Raw genomic sequence first — 17,556 nt, 5'->3', positions numbered from 1 at the left:
AGTTATGGAACATTTTCCTAAAATTCTTCCCAAGGTTTCCAGCATTGATAAAACTTGATATAATCAAACATTCACCAGTGCTATTTAGTAGCTTTTGGTACATTTTGGAAAATAAAATAAGTTTTTAGGCTTGCTTTATATCTAATATAGTGACAAATGGGTTGGTCAAAAAATATTAGCCCCCATGTGAATTTTTGCTTTCAAACCACACCTAATCAATCAATCAGCTTTCAAACCACACCTAATCGGCTTTCAAACCACACCTGAGCATTCAATCAGCATAAAAGGACTCCAAGAAACAGGCACTTGAATACCTTATTGAGAGGGACTATACTACTACTCCTACTCACCATGCCAAAGACAAAGGAAATCAGTATTGAGCTCAGAAAGAAGATAGTGGAGGCTCATAATAAGGGGGAAGGCTATACTGCTATTTCCAAGCGCTTCACAGTGTCTAGAACTGCTGTACTTTGCATCATTGCGAAGTACAAGGAGACAAATCATGTAAGAAACAAACCTAGGTGTGGTCGAAAGCGCAAGATTTCAAGAACTCTGGAGAGGCAAATAGTCAGAGATGTCAGCAAGAATCCCCGGACATCTGCCAAGATGATTGTTGCTGACCTGGCCTCTTCTGGAGTTGATGTTTCAAGGAACACAGTTGTGAGGGCTCTTCATCGTGGTGGGCTTCAGGGCCATCGTCCCAGAAGAACCCCTTTACTCAAAGGGTGGCACATCAGCCAGACTGAGGTTTGCCCGTGAACCTTTGAAAGGTAAAGATGAGTTTTGCAAGTCTGTGCTTTGGTCTGATGAGACTAAACTGGAACTGTTTGGGCAGATGGATGTTGCTTATGTTTGTCGAAGAAAGGGAGAGGCCTTCAACCCTAAGAACACATCATGCTGTGGGGCTGTTTTGCAGCCTCAGGCACAGGGAGCCTTGTTCGGGTGCAAGGCATCATGAAACATTTAAATTATGTTGACATTTTGAGGGATAACATGAAAAAAATCTGCTCTTAGTCATCGCTTAGGTCGTCGCTGGGTCTTCCAACAAGACAATGATCCAAAGCACACATCAAAATTGGTCCAACAGTTCCTAAAGGACACCAAAACCAAGGTGCTGGAGTGGCCCGCACAAAGCCCAGATCTTAATCCTATTGAGAATCGGTGGCAGGTGCTCAAATTGAATGTCCATGCTCGGAAACCACGCAATTTGGACCAGCTGGAGCAATTTGCAATGGAAGAATGGGCCTAAATCCCTCAAGAGACCTGTGCCAACCTAGTAAAGAACTACTCTAATGCCCCTTTCACACCAACGCGTTTTCAGCTCCGGCTCGGAGCTGGAGCCTGAAAAGTACCGTTTTTTCCTGTTCACATCGCAGAGGCGCCGCCTCTTAGCTCCGGAATCCGGTTCACTTCCAGCTCCAAAAAATTGTCGGTCTAGAGGCAAGAGCTTCGGAGCTAAAAGGCGGCGTCGCTTACGTCTCTCTTACGTCGAGGCGGGGGCAGGGGCAGATTCGTCGTTGAAGTAGATGCTGAAGACCACAAAGAAGTCTTGCATTTCGCATGTGATGTTTGTAAAGTTCCAAGTAAAGTCGTCCCTTGTAAAGTCGTCCGAAGCCTTCCATTTCGTTTCGTAAGAGGATAACCAAAGCGAACAGCGCTTCAATACAATCGGCCATTGTTGTTGTTGTCGATGTGAGGGATATCCGCGCGGTTTGGATTTTATGAAGCAGGCACGTAAATGGTGACGTCATGACGCAGCAATCAATCAATCAATGTTTATTTATATAGCCCAATATCACAAATGTTACATTTGTCTCAGTGGACTTTACAGTTTGTACAAAATATCAGTATGACAATACGACACCCTCTGTCCTTAGACCCTCACATCGTACAAGGAAAAACTTCCGAAGAAAACCCACAGTTTAAAGGGAAAAATGGGAGAAACCTCAGGGAGAGCAACAGAGGAGGGATCCCTCTCCCAGGACGGACAGACGTGCAATAGATGCCGTGTGTAAATTGAAAAGATAATACATTTGCAACATAGGTAGTCCAAATGTTTGGAAATGCATGTGTGTATAATAGGAAGATGAATCCACGAGGATATCCATCCAGGACCTATGATCCAGGACCACAGCCACGACTCAAGATCCAGGGCTCGCGATCCAGGACAGAGGAGTGCAGGATCATCCATGACTCCGGATCCCGGCAGCGGCAGCTCTGGGCGGTGTGAACAGAGCGGGAGCAGAAAAGGGAAACCGGAGCTGAACCAGAAAAGCTCCCGCTCGGAGCTAGAAAGGGAAAAGCGCTGGTGTGAAAGTCGCATAAGAGCTTGTTGTCAGTTGTGGCTCAGAAAGGGTACACTATTGACTATTAATGGCCTGGGGGCTATTATTTTTGACCAACCCATTTGTCACTATATTTGATATAAAGCAAGCCTAAAAACTTATTTTATTTTCCAAAATGTACCAAAAGCTACTAAATAGCACTGGTGAAAGTTTGATTATATCAAGTTTTATCAATGCTGGAAACATTGGGAAGAATTTTAGGAAAATGTTCCATAACTCCTGGGGGGCTAATAATTTATGCCTCAACTGTATATAAATAGTAATTCTGACCTCAGAAAACAAGATGTGAGGAGGTATTTTTACCAACGTGCAAAAGAGTGTGTCCGTTTGCTGTGTATCATCCATTGGTTTGTTATATTTATAAACATTTTAAATATAAATACTGTTTATTTTCACTTCGTTCTTTTTAAAACTAAATGTTGAGTGAGTCCTCGCTGCTCTTTCCGACACATAAAGAATGATCACTGACGCTTCAGTTTTTGCCGGCGCTGTGCCTCACGTTGTGTAAAATGTAATTTATATTAAAATCTTTAATAGGTAGCACAATGTACTGAATAACGTCCCTCTAGCTCAGGGGTGGGCAAACTTTTTGGCTCGGGGACCACTATGAGTTTTAAAATTTGACAGACGGGCCGGGTCAGTAGCAGATCGGTGAAAAAATATTTAGCTGTCCACTCCTCATTATACACTCGGCACTCATTGTCGACTTTTCTTTTCTTTGTTCCACTCATTGTTACAGATGCAGGTTCAAAGGTGAATTATTGCGTCATCGTTTGCGTTATCGTTTGCGTCATGACGTAAGCGTTTACGTGCCTTCTTATGACCCACACACATCGCTGATTTTCTCCGCTCACAACAACATCAACAGAGGACTGCGTCGGGTAGTTTTTAATCATACGAAGCCAGATTAAATTAAAGAACTACTTCTCCAACCTTATACTTTTCTCCAGAGTGCCATGGTTCATTGTTTATTAATGTGGTTTAGCTGCATTACCGCCCGCTGCAGTGCTGCTCGTCTACCGGAGTTTAGTCTCCCGTTAACTCACGGCAGCGGCCGCTGTAAAGTCTTCATTGTGCGACTGTCACACAAGCAGCTGATAAATATCCCCCATCCCCATCAGTGAATGTGCTTTAGTCTGAATTGACGCTGTTTGGCATCAAAACGCAGTTATGAAAGTGTATCTGGCATTCTACATTAGCATAGCAACCAAAGCTAATCAGTCTATCTTGACTACTTGTTGCTATCATATTGTGGCATAAGCCGTTTTCATCACCCATATTTTACCGGCGTATTTTTGGTTATGATTTTACTTGTGATGGCCACATGTAGCCCATGTAATGATTCATCCGATAGCTGCAATAATACAAAACAACAGGAAAACGTCTGCCTCTTCACAATGGTCAATAACAGTGAACGGATGGTTATTAAAGTAAGGTCAAATAAACAGAATCACACTAAGCCTGGTTAGTGTTGCCTGACTTTATATAAGTGTTTTTTATAAGTGTGTGGTCGCGTTCTAGTCACTTAGCTCAGCGCTACTGCTTGTTACAACTTGTATTCGCTGTACTCGCCATGAACTGTTATTGCTCAGGTTAATCTCGACCCCCTCCAATGTAAGCGTGATGTATTTGGTTCTTGGATCTTGCCGGGTTGCCGAGTGGGGCCAGCTGAGAGAATAGACTAGACTCCAGCAAAGGTCAATTGTGTCTAGAGTGCGCCATCTAGTGGGATCAACTGAAATGCCGGGTATTGCAGGAAAAAGACTAAATGAATGCGGTCTTTACTATAATTTGGACAATTTTGTACCAATATTCGGCGGGCCGGATTAAAAAGCCCAACGGGCCGTATATGGCCCGCGGGCCTTAGTTTGCCCATGCCTGCTCTAGCTCTTGAACTGAAAACATTTTGTGAAAAATAATTCATAAAAAATATAAATAATCATAATATATCATCAAATATGTGATACATGTAAGGTTTTATGCAAGTATAAACATATGCCAAAACACTTTAATCACCAAAAACATGTGTGTAATGCCTAGTTTAATTGTTGGCCATGAGGGTTGTGCAATAGGTCGTCATTGTCAGTATGTTGTCTGTGTGTACCTGAGTGCAAACTGTGTACATACGTTTGTGTTAACACATTTCCTTATGGGGGACTATTTGGTATATCATATATGTGAAAGTAGTAAAAACTGGAACCCTATTTCAAAAGCCAGTTGAATTCTTTACCCTGGCTTACTCTGTTACCATGTCAAACCTAACACTAATCTAAATTCAAACGGTTGGAGGGTAATGAGGAGATTCGGTGACTACCTTCTTGAGCTTGCTCTGGTCGTCCTTGTAGGTGATCATTAGAGCCAAAGCCAGGTCACCTTTTACCCGCCGAGTTCCTTCACACAGCAGAGGATGCTCCGCCTCGCTCACTGTGGTCTTCATACCTTTAGACACACAGAGGAGAGATCAGAGCAGGAAGTGAGGGGGTGTACAGTGGACAGTGTGGACAAATGTACAAATAGGGGATTAGAGAAGTGGTGAGGAGAGAAAAAAGCAAAATTGAGAAGCAGAGCGAGACAGAAGTGAAGGAACACATTTACCAAGTGCAGCGACAGCAGCCTCAAAGCCAAGCTCCTCATCTCCAGGCATCTCGTTGTTACGGTTACGGCTTGGTGGACGGGAACCCGTTGGGGACACAACTGCACAAACAATATGGAGAAAAGTGAAAGGGATGTTAATTCTTGAAGTTCCCATTGAAAAAACGATACCACACAATAATACTTAATTGCAGGAAGTAACCTAACAAGTAGTATTGCAGGACTGTAGAACACAGGTGTGAACAACGCCACGAAGACCTAAGGCGCCAGATGTTCTGATATATTCCATGTGGTCTTTCCATGAAAGCAGATGGCAATACACCCAAGTAAAAACATCTTCATTTTGTCAGGGAAAGAAAATATAAAACATGATATTTATATCATGCAACTTCCTCACTTTGATCTTGCCACTGGACAATGAAACATTGTCTTTTTCAATTGGTTGAAAACAGTCTTGACAGCATATACTACTTACCTAAGTAGAGTTCAACATTTTCAATCTTGATGAGAAACAGTTGGTGCTTACCTGGGGTACACAGCACATCGAAGATGAAGCTGGCCAGCATGAGCGGCAGCACCGGCCTGTAGTCACAGAAGTTTCCGTCTCGTAGCTGCTCGCCCCTCTCTCTGATGGCCGACATCTCCACCAGGCCCAGAGGAATCTTCTTCAACAGAGACACCACCTCCGACTCCTGGTAGGCCAGCTTCACCTGGTCAACACACAGGTATCAACCACACCATACAAGTAAGACATACATGGAGTTAATACAGGAGAAAGGAAGCCATCCCAAAATGATAAATCTCGCTTTATTTACATTTAAAACATTTGGGAGTCATGCTCAAGTCAAACATACATACCAGAAGACAGAGGAAAAATAAAAGCCGATGTTTAGAGAGATTGTCCGGCCACTGAGACCTCCAAATGGGGTTTAAAACAGGGCCTTTTGTCCCTACAATCTGTACGTGCCACTATATATTTTCTTTCATGTTGACTGAGCTTTTCAGACCATTTGGCCCAGTGGCAGCTCTTCAGTATTCTGACAGATAACTCTTCATTCTACCAGCTGCTAGCTCTGAGTCCTTCATTTCAGAAGAAGGTCAGGTACCGATGGCCATTTAAAAAGTTGCACCTGACAATTGACGACGACCTGGTATCACCTTGAAAAGTATGTATTACTATTGAGTCCGAACAAATGCATCAGCGTAAAGCAAGACTTACTAATTAAAAAGTGGCATAAAATTAGGGCCAAAACGATGATTCAATATATCAATGAGCCAATCGTAAAAGTATTATTTTGACAATCTATTGTTTTTCTGCTTCTCCAAGCTGAATCAGTGAGAGAAACATTATCTAGTTCCATCTTGTCAAATGTTCAATGTGTTGTGTTATTTAAAACACCTCATGAATAAGTCAACAGGTCTCATGATTAGGGTCAATCAAAGTCTCTATGACATTACGGTAGAAACCCCTCAACCAGTCCCCCTGCAGTAGCCAGCAGGCCCTAAATGCTAGTGGATAAACAGCATTTACACAGGATTGGCCTTTATTGAATATACTTAGATAATAATGCATTCAAACCTTAATCTTTTAAAGCGTAAGTATTTGATAACATATACAAATAACAATACAAGTTATTCTACAATCATTGAATGAATAGTTTGAGTGTTTATATATGCGAGAGTGACAGACCTCCAGAGCTTTGGTGGAGGCCGGGGGTCTCTGCAGCTCCAGAGAGAACATGCCGGTGCAGAAGGCCAGGTTGTGGAGCTCCAGCCGCTCACTGAGGACGGTGAGGAGGAAGGCGGCCTTGGACAGCGTGTTGGTGGCTACCTGCGTCTGGCGGCTGGTCGACACCTTGCTCTTCTTACCCTGAATCCAACAACCAGGCAAATAATGAGGACATGGAACTACATTTGATGTCTGATATGCCTGTGCAATTCAGAAAATATGCTAAATGACAGACTCTGGAAGCTTATCCCAACTAATTCACCCTCGCATGTCTGTGGTCTGCAGAGGTCTTCAAGTGTCTGTCTTTAAAAGCACTTGGAGCAACACTGGTTAAGCAAACATCACACGTCAGAGATTGAATACGCTGAATTGCTGTGGACTTCGACAAAAAGTTGACATGTTTTTGGGTTGTAATGTTTCGGAATAATACGTGAACTCTCAATTCCATATGTATTAATGATATATAATGAAAAATGTTATATTTGTATTGTCTGGAAGCCCGTTCTTACGCTTCCTATAGCTTATTGGGGTGTCCCATTTCACATGTTTCCATTATGGCTCATGATTGTACCTGTATTTTTATTTAACTTGTGAATAACTGATGATGATGATGATGATGATGATATGCAGATTAAAATATGAATTTCTTTGTTTTAGTGAACATTTCATATGTTTTGCTCTTGTGCACAGTATAAAACGATGCTAATTTAAAGCAGATACAAATCTTGTGCCTTTCCTTTATAAAGAAAGGCTCAATATCCCCACTACTATTTAAGATGCTGACTGATGAGATTGGAAGATTGAGACTGTAGACAGAAGCCGGAGACAGACTGGATCTACCTTAGTCTGTGGCTGCTCCACCTTCAGGTCCGGAGGGTTGGCTAACAGGTCTCTGGCCAGCTCCACGGCCAGTCTGCACGCCTCATTACTGTAGCCGTGAGCATAGAGGGCCTCCGCACAGGCAAACAGCACCTGCACACACACACACACACAGTGTTATTGTCCAGTGGTATTCAGTCAGTCAGGTTTAAAGACAATGTAGTAACAGGAGATCAGTCACAGTTTTCGTTAACAAAATGAATTTACACTGCAGTGAAGACAGACATGTAGACCTAAGGGCAAGCAACATGGAATCAGTTCTAATGTGACTCATACAAAAACACTGTTGGAAGAGTGAATGCTTTGTTCTCTCTGCAAGTGTTTTGGGTTGGTAACTTAAAAAGGCCCAAACTCAATTTCAATGGGGGCAGTGACTGAGGGAAACAGAATTTAATGGCCATTTCTACTGATCATAATTCCATTGTTGAGGTCTACTAGAATAGATTTATATTGTGTTCCAAACTCACATTGGTTTCTCATACAGCATCTCTGTATAGTATGTGTATTCACTCGCTGTCCTTAACGGCTTGTCTCTGCCCCCCCGCCCCCCCCCCCCCCCCCCTTAATGTCTATGGATGAGGTTCTGGTGTATTTGCCTTCCTGTAACGCCTTGACTGTGAACACTCCTCCTGCCTTACCTCCATGCGATCCTCCTGCTCCAGCGGCTTCATCCCTGCGAAGATATCAGGCTCCTCCTCCTGGTGGCCCTCAGCCAGCTGTCTGTCTGCTCCCTCCTCTGAGGCAGCACTCAGGTAGTATGCCTGGTAGTCGTCCTCACCCACAGGTTCTCCTCCTGCAGCTCCACCTGCTGCCTGGTTAGCTGCCCCCCCACTCCCTGCTGCTGCTCCAGCGGGCCCCGCCTCTCTGCGGCCCCGTGCAGGCTTGGAGTTCTGAGTGGAGCCTGATGTCGCCGTTGCGATTGAAGTGGAAGGCTGGTTACTGCCAGCGGAGTCTACATCTTCCTCTTTGTTCTGAACCGGCTCGACCTCCTGCTCTGCGTCCTTTTCTGCAGAGCTGGGCATGTCCATCACAACCACCACCGTCTCTTTGGGGGGGAAGCAGGGGGGAGTCGGCTCTGCAGCAGGGAGTGCAGCCGAGGCATGGCTCACACGCTTTGTTTCAAATATCTTGCTCCCCCCGTTGCTGTTGCTGTACTTACGCGAGTCTCGGAGCAGTGGGCTCAGGGAGGGAAGCATCTCAGGTGGAGGGGGGAGAAACTCAAAGGTGTTGCTCGCCTCTGCCCCCAGTGCCAGACTGCAGCCATCATCCAGGCTGAGCTCGGCCAGGTCCGGCTCCAGGGAGCTGTCCTCACTGCTGGTTCTCCGCTTGGCACTGGCATGCTTACCACCTCCTACCCCACTCCCTCCCACAGGACCCCCTACAGAGGCCCCCTTCCCACCTCCCTGGGTCAGTTTCAGCTTCCCTCCAGAGGAGGAACCCGGCCCCTTGTACATGCACTTCCCTCCTCCATCTTCCAGGGACAGAGAGACACCACCTCCCAGACGAACCAGCACACCCCCCCCTCCGCTCACTGACAGCCCCTTCCTCTTGGTCAGTAAGGTCTCCTTGGGTCGTACTGCCACCTCCTGTTGGGACGAGTGACCTCTGCCTTTAAAATCCCCCCCTGCTCCGCCTTCAGTTCTGCCCCCCCGCTCCGCCTTCAGGGTTTCTCCCCCCGATCCTGCAGCAGCTTTGACCCCTCTCTGGTGCAGCACTGCCCTGGACCAGCAGAAGGTGGCGCTCTTCTTATCAGCGCTGCAGTAGGTGATGCTCTCTAACGGGTAGGCCACCTCCCAGTTGAAGTAGCAGGATTCCACAGCAGGCTTGAAGCCCTGGAACAGTTTATCCAGAGACTTGCGGTGTTGTCCCCTCTTCACGATCTCTATGACCTTCAGGTGCCACTGCTTCAGTTGCCCGGCCAGCTCCAGACGCCTGGAACAGAGCATAACAGTCTCTATGTGATGTTCACTCCATCTTAAATGTGTTGTCCAATGCAATCATTAAGTGGTGAATGCACTGAAAATATATTTATAGCCATTCATTTGCACATTCTGACCTGCAGGGGCTCATGGTGGGGTCAAGTACCGCCAGCCTCCATAGCACCACCATCTCATCACACATGCTGGCACAGGCGTGAGCCGCCACCTCCGATTGGCCGTTGCTGCGCCCGGTGTGGCCACTGGCACTGCTGTGGGACGCCGAGGTCCGAACACTGTACCACCAGCTGATGATCTGAAACACAGCCAGAGGTCAGAGGTCTGGATTATTGCCACGTTGAATTTACATAAATAAATGTCATCGTTGTTGTCCATAATGTAACAAAGACCTCATGCATACTCAATGTTACCCCTCTAGAGGAATCGTTTCTTTTTCTTTGATGTCAAGCCCCTATCATTGTAAATGCTCATGTGCGTGTTTTTTATCCTTCAGCAGCTGCAGTTGGTGTCATGGTCAGGATGTACCTGTTCGTAGGTGAGGCACTGCTCAGTGAGAATCTCCAACAGGGGGGCAGCATTGCTGTCTCGTCTCTTGAACATCTCCCTGACGATGGACAGAAGGTTCCAGATGCCTTCTGGCTCTCTGCCCCTCAGAGGTCGCAGGAGACACGCCCATTCAGCAGCGGCCGGCGGCTCCGTGGACGACAGGTACATAGAGTTTACATCACTATGGATCACAAACAAACACCACGGATTTTAAAACGAAGTAAAACTGAAGAACAGATAAAGTAAGAATACTATTGCACAAACAATGCAGATGAAAATGAAGAAATCCTGTTTCCGCCAGGCAGAGTATAGCTAGCTACACGTGTGTGAAAGGGATTAGTGATGTGTTTAATGTTTATAATATTCCTAAAGCCTTTAGGAAATGGATGAGGGAAGATAATGTTAGATGAGTAGTGTGTACCTGAAGACGACAGGTGAGGGCCCACAGAACTTGTGCAGAGTCTTTTTGATGTTGTCGCTGAGGGTGGACTCATCCAAATACCAGGTGCTCTGGTCAGATGCGGAAGGGCCAGCTGTCGGGTCTACACACACACACACACACACACACACACACACACACACACACACACACACACACACAATTTAGGAAGTCAGAAAAAAAACGGTCTTACTTAATTTAGTCCAGTTCATTTTACTTTACGAACATTTCTATTCCATTTTCACATTGCTGCAAGTTATTGAACTGTAGAGCTATTGGGGTTTTAAAAGAAAACCTCCTCTTTGCTCGAGTTACAGCAACATTTTGTTGATGAAAAACAGCTCTGAGATAAGTTACTATCCAAACACTCCTCTCTATGGACTTCCTCTCCACATAAGTAACATCGCTGCCATCTAGCTGCAGATAATTGGATCATTTTGGCTGAAAGCGGTTCACTTTCTGAGCTTGAATGAAATGATGAAATGATCCCCTCTGGTGTGTGCTTGTCACACTGAGTGCTCTGTACCTGGAGCTCCACACACGGTGTTGATGGCAGTAGACTGAGAGGACAGCAGCTCATCCAGCAGCCGCTGAGCTGTGGGGAGAATCTGGATAAACAAAACTGAATGAATACCAAGTCTGCTTTTTCAAATCTATGATGTATACATCACAGATATCATACTTTCAATATGCTCAATAGTTTGGATTATAAAGTCAACAGCTTCAGAACATGGACAGTACCTGCTGAGGCAGCTCACTGATGAGGTACTGAGCAAACTTCTGCAGCTGGTCCCTCTGCAGCCGGGACAGAGACTCAGAGACAGGAGCCCTCAGACACACTGCTGATGCCTACACACACACACACACACACACATTAATTCCTTGAATCCCTATCTGAGGATGCTGCTGCCAGATGCATCCCGTAGTCAATTAATCATTTGATTGGTTTTACTGGGATAAAATGACTGATCACTTGATTTAATGGAAATGTGATACAGTCAAATGTATTTTGTTCGTGTGGACATAAACTCACATTATGGATCCTGAAGAGGCAAAGGGCCACCACATGGGCGCACCATTTGGCCCCAGCGCCACAGGTGCAGCTGCAGGAAGTGATGCGGCAGCGATCGAACATGACCGCCACATTGTAGGCGCCTTTGGACTGCCCCGACTGGTTGGACACCACTGTAGCACTGAGATGGAAGCCTAGGGCAGACGGATCAACACAGAATTAGAGTAGACGACAGAAAAGGGCTGAACAAAGAAACACAAACGTATATCTATTACCTTTATTTGATATTATTATTATATTACTCTCGCCGTACATTACATCATTACAAGCCACACACACACGGTCGGTCAGTCAAATTTAATAGACAATAAAGTATTCTGAATCTGAATCTACAACAGGTATGAAAGCTGAAAACACCCACCGATCTGCAGGGGATCTTTGACAGCTCGGATCCTGTAGAGCTGCTCTCCACGCTGGAATTCATCCGGACTCCCGTTAGCCAGGCAGGAATACAACCTGTAGCAGGAGGAAAGAGACATAATATTAACTTCTCTAGGTGGTGTGCAATAGGGTTGTGGTTAGGAGTGGAGGGTTCTTTTCATCACAGCACAGTAAATGAGTTTTAAACAAATCATTCAAAACGCTTCAGTTACTGAGTAAAACTTATTCATTGTTCTTCAAATATCAATAGTTGCCAGGATTGTCAAAAAGCATATCCCCAATGAGAGGCAAAGAAAGGAACCCGGGATCAGTGCTCTCACCTGATGTCCTCTTCATTCTCGGGGAAGCTCCAGTAGGCGATGCGGAGCTGTAGCTGCTCTGGGACGGGGGGGTAGACCTTTTCCACCACCTCAAATGGGATGTGGAACGCTACCTGCTTCGCTGACAACTCCACCAGAGGAATCACCTGACCATCTGAGGAAGAGAGGAGAGGAAGATCAGCTCCATCAGCCTCGGGGAACAAAGACTGCAGCTAGTGCTTCACTCACTAGTATCACTGTCTTAAAGCTGCAGGGTGAGTGCCTGATGAATACCTGACAGAAGGGTATAAAGATTCACTTCACAGGCCCAACTGTGGCAGTCTGTTCAATGTGTTGAATGGGATTACAGTAAACTGACACAGCTGCACCTAAATCTTCATCACTGCAAACAAGACGTTAATCTTAATTAATTAAAATAACAAATAACAAAAACAACAATACAAAAATAATAATAATGGTCTCATTTTACAAATGGTCAAAATATCCTCAAGATTTCAGTCAAAGAAACACAGATTGCTGTTAATGCAAACTAGAGGTTTTCATGGGTCCAAACCGTGACCTCAGCTAGGTCCATATTATTTTCAGAATGGGTTTTGGCAAGGTCCCTTTGTATTTAGTGAAGTTAGTGTGTTATGCCTAATATCCAAGAAGATCCAAGTCCATAATCATCACCACCTGCAGCATCTACTGTGCACAACATGATAACAAAGAAAAAGACAGTTTGAGGTAGAACAGGGTTGCTGTTCAGGTCCACCTCGTTTTGGATCAAGTCTGATTATTCTCTGTGTCTGGATCCAGTCTGAAAGTTCTTGGGTTTGCTTTCAATCTGGTTTCAATATGTATTTGTGCGTATTATGTGTGTGTGTGTGTGTGTGTGTGTGAGCGTGCGTGTGAGCGTGTGTGTGTGTGAGCGTGTGTGTGTGAGCGTGTGTGTGAGAGAGCGTGTGTGTGTGTGTGTTTTTCTTGGGTCTCAGATTACAGACCGTGGTGCTCTGGTGATCTCCATCCTCAGAGACCTTCATTACAGCAACATATCAACCCAAACAGAGAGAGCCATTAACATGTTGGCCACATTACAGTATTGGTATATGGTGAGAAACTGGGACTATCTGACTGTCAAGAGCTAAAACCTGTGGAGAAGGGGGTTGCTGGGTAGCAACAGAGCCCATCTTGCTAGCCTATGACTGGCTGCTGCAGGTGAATGACAGTAAGCTGTCCACCAATCAGCTGCAAGCACAGAGGGAAGCCACTGACAGCTGTTCCTGTGTAGCTGCTGGCAGAGAGCTGAAGACTCACTCACTCTTTACACTGGCTCACCAGTTGAATCTTGGACAGATAACAGTGACATTTAAGGTGATCGGGTGATAACAGAGCTGCCAACTCCAGTAGGTAGAAGTTCATGGATTTGAGTTAACTTAACAGTTTAAAGCTCAAGTTTTTGTTGTTTTGTTTTTAAGTCCAACAAACTGTTGTTTTAAAATATCTAAAGACCATTTTTTTATTACCCGATTATACATTCATTTGAACCAGACACATATAAAAAACCTGCCACATTATCTTAAATGTGAATCCACACTCTGCATGGAATTAACAAATTGTGCTTGGTTGCGGACAAAAGGTAAAAAGCTGTAATGCTGCTACTGTCGTCTTCACAAACTGCTCCAGAAAAGTGCCAGCATTTTCATTTAGCAGCACTACCAATTTCCACCACCTGTTGGGTTTTGGTGATGGAGGTGTGAAATATAACTTTAAGTCAAACCTCTTGCTTCTGCGCCAAGTCTCATTGTATTTTGATCAGAGCAACCCACACCGCTACTCTCCCTCTATGTAAAGGTAATGAGTGAAAACAGATGCTGTCATTTGACTGCTAATATTTCGGATTCTTAGGTTTCGCCAATCATTAAGAAGACTGTGCATTGTTTTAGCTACAATGAGCCGTATGTTGGTCAAGCAAACAACTACATAATGTAATTGGAGATGAATGATTACCGTCAACATATTTGTTCTAATAAAAACTCCATTGAGGATTGATGTCCTGTCAGTCTGGAGGTGGACGAGTGACAGGCTAACACTTCAACACCTTTATATTTCATGCAGCAGCTACGTGTACTGCTTTGGCTTTTAACTAGGGCTGTCAGTCGATTAAAATAGTTAATCGCGATTAATCGCACATTTTTGATCTGTTCTAAATGTACCTTAGAGGGATATTTTTCAAGTTTGTAATACTCTTATCAACATATGAGTGGACAAATATGCTTTATGCTAATGTTTATTATCATTTGAACAATGACAAATATTCTCATGAATATTAAACACAACAACCTCTGAACATTACAAATATTCGCCTCAATTCAACCTGGAACCTCTCTCATTCAATACAATGTGTGTGTGTGTGTGTGTGTGTGTGTGTGTGTGTGTGTGTGTGTGTGTGTGTGATGGATCGTTGGAGCGATGTGCAACTCAAGGCATATGCTCGAACGGGAGCTGCCTGGACGCTGCAATCATGTTGCGCACTATCCGTGCTGAGTGTGCTGACTTTTCGTACAATGTCCCACTGTCTGGCTTCCTGCATAAAGTCAAGTGCTCAGTCGGCGCAGTTGTGGCGAAATGTCGCTCCTCTGTTTTCATTTAAACAGATCCATATATCCGTTAACGCAGCTAGCTAGCACCAGATGCTAACAACAACAATGCACGTAAGGTCTCTCTCTCGCTCGCTCGGGCCACACATACACACACCCTCCCGGTCCTCCCAATAGCCAGTCGGTGCCTGCCGGTGAGCGTGGAAGTGTGGTCTGCCACAAGCGGGCAGCAGGAGCGGGGCTGTCAGCATCAGCTTGTAGATGGTATTTTAAACTCGATGCTCTGAAACTACGGGGCGGCCGAGGAACAAAAATACACATGCGTTAATCGCGTTAAAATAATTAGTGGCGTTATTATTTTGTTTGCGTTAACGCGTTATTAACGCGTTAACTTGACAGCCCTAGTTTTAACATAACAACAGTCTACTTTGACAGTTGACGTTAGCCACATTAGCATCATCATCTTGCTGTGATGAAGTATTCCCACAGATGTACACTTATTGACTGACGGGTACCATTGACTTAGAATTCCATCCTCTCGGTGGACCGCCTGAGAACACAGATATGTTACCGCCCTTTTTTCGAACTGATAAAGAAGAGAAAATCGTAACTTTGAATCTAATTCTTATCATATGGTATCATTCCAATTGGCTCCTAACCACTAACTTGGCTGAAATTAGCTTCTTATTACAGATGTATCAGAATCTGCAGAAATGTTGTTCTATGTGTCAGAAAAGTAAAGTGTAAAGTGTTTCTTAACCCTTTCTCCAGTCAGCCATTCATGTAACTTTCCTTCAATATGCCATGCATATAACCTGATGAAGACCCACAGCATGGCCACACTATTCACATTCCCCTCCCCCAAGAGCTCTTACAGCTGCTCTGCAGATGTTCAGGAGGCTCTGCACACACCTGGCACTGCTATGTTGTACCTGTAATGCACCCTATGCATTACAGGAATTAAAAACATTGCTTGTGGCTTGACTATTTATCTTATTATCTTTTATTCTTCTATATTGCTGAGGAATTGAAACTTCAGTTCCATTCGGCATCACATTTAAAGGTGGGGTATGTAATTTATTTCAGAAACACTTGTTATCTTCCATGGAATGCTCTCAACGTCCCGATAGCAATGAATATCTGAAGTGCTTTGACAACAAATCCATACAAACAGTCATCAGTGGAAGCCGTGGCGCTGTAACAAGCACGACCAATCATCTGAGCCGGCTAAAGTAACTGGATGGCCTACCTGCCTGTCAGCCTTCCATCTGGGCACAAACTTATCTCGTGCCCTCATTGGTCATGTGCGCGTTCGTGTGTGTTGGAGGAGGGGCTCTGTGAGGAAGTGGCAGATATTTTCAAATTCTAGCGCACTCAAGCTGGTGTCTCCAAAATGACCCACCCCACCTTTAAGTAGGCTGTCCAGATAAAGCCCCTTATGGCTTATTTTTACTTTGTCATATTGGGCTGTATAAATAATAAAGAGTTGACCTAACTGACTATTTTCTTATTTTCTCCAAGTGGTCCAACACCTCCCTCTTTGCCAGACCTCTCTGCTCCTCCGTGGGTCTGCAGATATCAAGGCCTGCTGAGCTTCCGTAGGATACAAAGCAGTAGTATTTCATGATGAAGAGGTTTTATTAGTCTACTGCTTCAGTTCAGTGTTTCCTCTGTCTCAACTGTGCTGCTAGCATGATGCCACTCATACACAGCAGACAGAGTGGAGGCAACAGCAGGAACAAATGTGCATTCATTCAAAATCTAAAACCTTCCTGCTTGGCGGTGCCGAGCTGTCGGTGTGTTTGTTTGTAACCACTGTGAAACAATCACAAAATAACGATGTATTCTTCCAATTCACTGCCTTCCTCTCGCTAAAGCTATACATTTTGTTCATTCAAACTCTAGTTCCACCACTATTGCTCCGTTGCTCCCTCTCCGAGTTGACTCCAGTTCCTAGAACCAGGAAAACTAGTAGTACACAGTAATGGTGAAACACTGCTGTTAAGGTGACTGAGAGCAAGAACTGTGTCTAGTTTGTGGAGTAGTCCGACTTCCCCGGCCCCGCACATGTGCTTCCTCAGGCAGGTAACGCTGGTGGCAGCCAATGGGCATCACAGTCCTGCTTGGCTAACCAACATTGCTTCAGGTTCCCTTCAGCAGAAATGAGTATTGTGCCAAGGCACATTATGACAATCACATTGCTTGTTCAGACGTCATCTTGTAAAATGACATTTTAAGCGAGGAGCTTTTTAATACAATCGATATTAGATCTCTTATGATTTCACTTCCTAACACTAGCTCCGAGCAACTAATAGTGCATAATTAAAACTACTATTGTCAAGAAATGTTTTCATTAAAGCATATATTTAAATAAAATAACATTTATTTGTAATCCTTTTTAATTATGTATTTTTAATGCAAATAACCACAATAGAAATGAGAGGATAACATTTGTTTGTTTTATCTTTACAAAGACTTATGGAGGGGTGATTTTATTTCTCAAGGTGGTTAAGGGGAGGTTGGTGAAAAAGTGAATCTGTAATTGATGTATATACCATACCAAGAACAATTGGTATCAGCGGATGGCTCATTGACCATGTTCAATCGGTTTCAGCCTAACAAACATGATCAGCTCTACTTTTACTCGAAACTCATCAAGGCCCAAGCCAAGTCATCTTGCTTGGGACCTGCTAACTAAAGGATGAAATTAAAGGGGGTTGGGCCATGACGTTAGCAA

At 44.4% G+C, this 17,556-nt stretch overlaps 1 protein-coding gene across 4 annotated transcripts in view; it reads right to left on the bottom strand.

Moving 5' to 3' along the window:
- Positions 1–17,556, bottom strand: part of zswim8 (zinc finger, SWIM-type containing 8) — a 47,599-nt gene that overhangs the window by 26,777 nt on the left and 3,266 nt on the right. For 2 of the 4 annotated variants that reach the window (XM_034239714.1, XM_034239712.1), the window contains exons 2-15: positions 12,241–12,394; positions 11,901–11,995; positions 11,501–11,673; positions 11,209–11,316; positions 10,994–11,075; positions 10,450–10,570; positions 10,008–10,209; positions 9,602–9,777; positions 8,184–9,477; positions 7,507–7,638; positions 6,628–6,807; positions 5,464–5,647; positions 4,941–5,048; positions 4,660–4,784 (exon numbers count right to left, since the gene is read on the bottom strand). In XM_034239714.1, coding sequence (XP_034095605.1) covers positions 4,660–4,784; positions 4,941–5,048; positions 5,464–5,647; positions 6,628–6,807; positions 7,507–7,638; positions 8,184–9,477; positions 9,602–9,777; positions 10,008–10,209; positions 10,450–10,570; positions 10,994–11,075; positions 11,209–11,316; positions 11,501–11,673; positions 11,901–11,995; positions 12,241–12,394 — 3,134 coding nt within the window. The remainder of the gene's footprint in view (positions 1–4,659; positions 4,785–4,940; positions 5,049–5,463; positions 5,648–6,627; positions 6,808–7,506; positions 7,639–8,183; positions 9,478–9,601; positions 9,778–10,007; positions 10,210–10,449; positions 10,571–10,993; positions 11,076–11,208; positions 11,317–11,500; positions 11,674–11,900; positions 11,996–12,240; positions 12,395–17,556) is intronic. The other 2 variants (XM_034239713.1, XM_034239715.1) reach the window with 1 other exon arrangement.

Source organism: Gymnodraco acuticeps, unplaced genomic scaffold (genome assembly GCF_902827175.1).
Source record: "Gymnodraco acuticeps unplaced genomic scaffold, fGymAcu1.1, whole genome shotgun sequence".
In the NCBI taxonomy this organism is placed as follows: Eukaryota; Metazoa; Chordata; class Actinopteri; order Perciformes; family Bathydraconidae; genus Gymnodraco; species Gymnodraco acuticeps.
The sequence above is the reverse complement of the archived record's forward strand: the minus strand, read 5'-3'. Positions and strand labels throughout refer to the sequence as shown.